Genomic DNA, 3,677 nt, shown 5'->3' with positions numbered 1-3,677 from the left:
CCCCCATCATTCACTATGGTAAGAGGAGGCCACTGTTTTAATCGGATGTTTTGTTAAAATCTCTCTAATGAGACAGACGTGTGTCTCTTAGAGACTTTGTCTGCAGCCATCTGATTGCAGACGTGTTGAAACACGTTTTGTTAGGAATAAACCCACGCGGGCATGAACAGCAATCTCAGTACCAACACTTTTTGACTTGCTCTCATACTTTCTGTGTACGCTTTCCCCATGTCTTGAAGAGCAGCGATCGTGTGTTTTATGTCCTGTGAACTGCTACAGGTATTACACCTGGTTTACCATGGTCACTTAAAATAAGTAGAGATACGATGATGACTTTCAGCAAAGACTGATTGGCATTCTCTCCAGGTGTGGTTTGGAGAAGACCTGCCTCTGAGTCCAAGGAGCCCTCTGACTCCTAGACACGGCCCAGGCTTGGCTGACGTCTGTCAGTACGATGAGTGGCTAGCTGTGAGGCACGAGGCCTCGCTGCTGCCCATGCAAGAAGATCTCTCCATCTGGTTGTCCGGCTTATTAGGTAAGAGACCCAAACTGTATTCTCTTATTCAATGAAAATTTATTGAGAGTCTTACATTATGTCGAAGGTGGGGATACTCCAGTGAATGACATATTCATCATCTTTGTTCTTAAGTTTTCATTCTGAGCGAGACCAGTTTATCCAGAACGTTAGGCTTTGGATAGTAAGAAAGGTAGAGGCTTAACAGAAGAGGTTTGAGTAATTTCCATTTTTATTATTAATACTTAAATCTTTTTTCCTTTTCAGTACGTCGGTCTACTGTTGAGACTGACATTTTACTGTTCACTTCCTTAAGCCCTGTCTGAGCTGTGAGCTTCAGAGTGGAGTGGAGCCTGGGCTTGCTATGATTCATACTTGGGAGACAGGGCGGGGTGAGGCATTTGAAACCTAGGAAGGGGTCTCAGGTTAGCGGCTATTTCCCTTTCCTGACGGTCCTACAGTCTACTGGAGAAGATGATGAATGCGCTAAAATGTATCTTGAGCAAAAAAATCACTTTGATAACCAGAATTTCAAATAAAGTTCCACGGTTTTCTTGAAAAGGAGTATCCTCAAGCTGGACTTTGCCGCTCCCAAGATGAACCACTCGCACACACTAATCGTTTGCTACCAATTCTGTGCTTTGGATAATTTTTAAAGTTCATTATGCAGCATAACACATTATAAAGGGCATTTTAGAGGTGAAAAGTTGGTATTCTCTTCATGTTTGCTGTATTATTGTAATTTAAAATATACTTCTGACCGTATGTAGGCAGTAGTGGTGCGCAGTCAAGTAAACAACCTGCATAGCAAGTACTAAAAATAAACACTTCGGTTTACGAAAAAGAGATCTCACCTGTGACCGTTTCCTCCCTTTTTGTGTGTGTCCTTCCGTATCACAAATTGTTTTGTTTCCGTTTAATTTGTGTTTAATTTGACATTTATTTTAACTCCACCTTCTACGAATAAGTAGTTGGAATCTGATTGGATATTTGTCTAAGGTTTCAGCTTTAATCTGATTCCATTTACCATAATGTGTACCACATCATTTGACTTTACTGCTTATAAAAGAGTCGTGATTTTGGCGTATGTTTGTAGGTACTGCAGTGAAAGCAGAAAGATTATTGCACGAACTTGATAACGGAGTGCTCTTGTGCCAACTGATTGCTGTCCTCCAAGAGATGGTGAAAACATGCACCTCTGACGCACCTGGGGTGAGTAACATACGAGGGATGGCAAATTAGATGATTTGATTTTGTGTGTATATAATTGTTTCTGCGAGGCTGTAAACTTTCACCCCGACTACCCACGAGACACTGGATAATGTACTTAGCCTTTTTGAGCATCTGGCAAATACCTTTGTGTAAAATGACAATATTAACATTTATCTCATAGGATTTATTTTCCATGGCTCAGTGAATTTAAATGTAATCACTGTCTCTATGGTGCCTAGAATAGTGCCAGGTGCATAGTAGATATCTGGTAGCTATCAAATCATTGTGAATGAGAGAGAGTGCGAGTGGAGTCCCAAAGCCCATCTGTAGACAATTGGACATCCCCTTACAGAAGGGTCACAAGGAAAAGACGAGCCATTCAGGGTGCAGTATAACACCATTGAAACATTCAACTTTTCTTAGTTCTTTAATGCTTCCTCTCCACTACTATCATGACCTCAGTTCTACCTTACAAATCCGGGTAGATCAGAGCATATCCACTGGTACAGATAAAGAGCTCGAAACACAGGGAATGCAGGACAGATAAACCCCTTAGGACCAATATTGAGAATAGCCATACCAGGAGGGTAAGGAGAAGGTGGGAGGAGAAAGGAGGAACCGATCACAATGATCTTCATATAACCCCCTCCCAGGGGGATGAACAACAGAAAAGTGGTTGGAGGGGGAAATCGGTCAATGTAAGACATGAAAAAATAATAGTAATTTATAAATTATCAAGGGTTCATGAGGGAGGGAGGGATGGAGGGAGAAAAATGAGCTAATACCAAGGGCTCAAGTAGAAAGAAAATGCTTTGAAAATGATGATGGCAACAAATGTAAAAATGTGCTTGACACATTGGACGTTTGTATGGTTTGTGATTAGAGTTGTATGAGCCCTCAATAAAATTTTTTTTAATTTTTCATAATTGTTCTCCCTGAATGCAAATGTAGTCATGGATATATTTGCAGCAAAAGTAAATACACATATAAAATAACCTCTATTTAACCTCTATCCATTCGTTGATATGCTCCCACTCTCCCTCTCGTACCTGTTTGTGGGTCTGTCCCAGTGTCTATTTGTGGACCACAGTTACTGCATGATTGTGCATATGGCAGTGTTTGCCTCTGTTGCTGGAACACATGCAAACCTTTCTCTCTCATTTTTGCCAAGCCCCTCCTTAGTGTACATTACCTTCCTTTTCACCCAAGTTACCGCTTGTCGACCCGCTAGCCAGCGATTTTCCCCTCCCTGGCCTTCCCCTTCCATATTGTAGGTATCTTTTCTTGATAATAATAGTACCTTTCTTATTGGAGGAGCCCTGGTCGTGTCGTGGTTACACGTTGGACTGCTCACTGCAGGGTCAGCAGTTCGAAACCACCAGCCTCTCCTTGGGAAAAAGACAGGACTTTTTCCCCTGTCAAGAGTTACAATTCTGGAAATTCACAGGGTCAGTTCTCTCCCTAGGGTCAGTACAAGTTGGAATTGACTCGGTGGCAGTGAATTTTGAGCTTTTTTACAGGATTTCAGTGACGGTATCATGAAAACTGAGCTTGTGCTAGTTCCTTTGCAATTAACACGTTATCATCCTGTTTATAGTCTCTGTAGATGGCCTAAGTGGTTAGTTCTTTAAATGTTCATTGAATAAGAATTTTTGTAGATGATTTCCCTCTGTTAACCTTGAAGTTGTGATTTGAAATAGCTCAGATAGCTTCTCTTTTCATCAAATGAAAGTGTTTTCTGGAGTTTGGGGTCTGTATACTCATGTACTATTGGTAGTAGTATAAAGTGGTATCATCTTTTGTGGGGGCCTGCCTGTGAGTAATATGTTGAGGTAGCTTCAAAATTTGTGGAAAATAGAATGAAAAGGTAATGGATTTTTAATACAATTTTTGTAGCCTCTTTGTACATCATTCACATTGCAAACATTTGCACTTAATGTGTGTACACACC

General features: G+C 41.0%; 1 protein-coding gene across 1 annotated transcript in view; it reads left to right on the top strand.

The window, feature by feature from the left end:
- The first annotated feature begins 378 nt into the window (after nt 1-378).
- The window catches only part of GAS2L3 (growth arrest specific 2 like 3), a 29,907-nt gene continuing 26,608 nt past the window's right edge, over nt 379-3,677 (top strand). Inside the window, exons 1-2 of the mRNA XM_045291279.1 lie at nt 379-535; nt 1,611-1,726. Of these exons, the coding sequence (XP_045147214.1) occupies nt 496-535; nt 1,611-1,726 (156 nt within the window). The 5' untranslated portion in view covers nt 379-495. The remainder of the gene's footprint in view (nt 536-1,610; nt 1,727-3,677) is intronic.

Source organism: Echinops telfairi, unplaced genomic scaffold (genome assembly GCF_000313985.2).
Source record: "Echinops telfairi isolate 266 unplaced genomic scaffold, ASM31398v2 ScPeMD7_2;HRSCAF=8, whole genome shotgun sequence".
Taxonomy (NCBI): domain Eukaryota; kingdom Metazoa; phylum Chordata; class Mammalia; order Afrosoricida; family Tenrecidae; genus Echinops; species Echinops telfairi.
The sequence above is the reverse complement of the archived record's forward strand: the minus strand, read 5'-3'. Positions and strand labels throughout refer to the sequence as shown.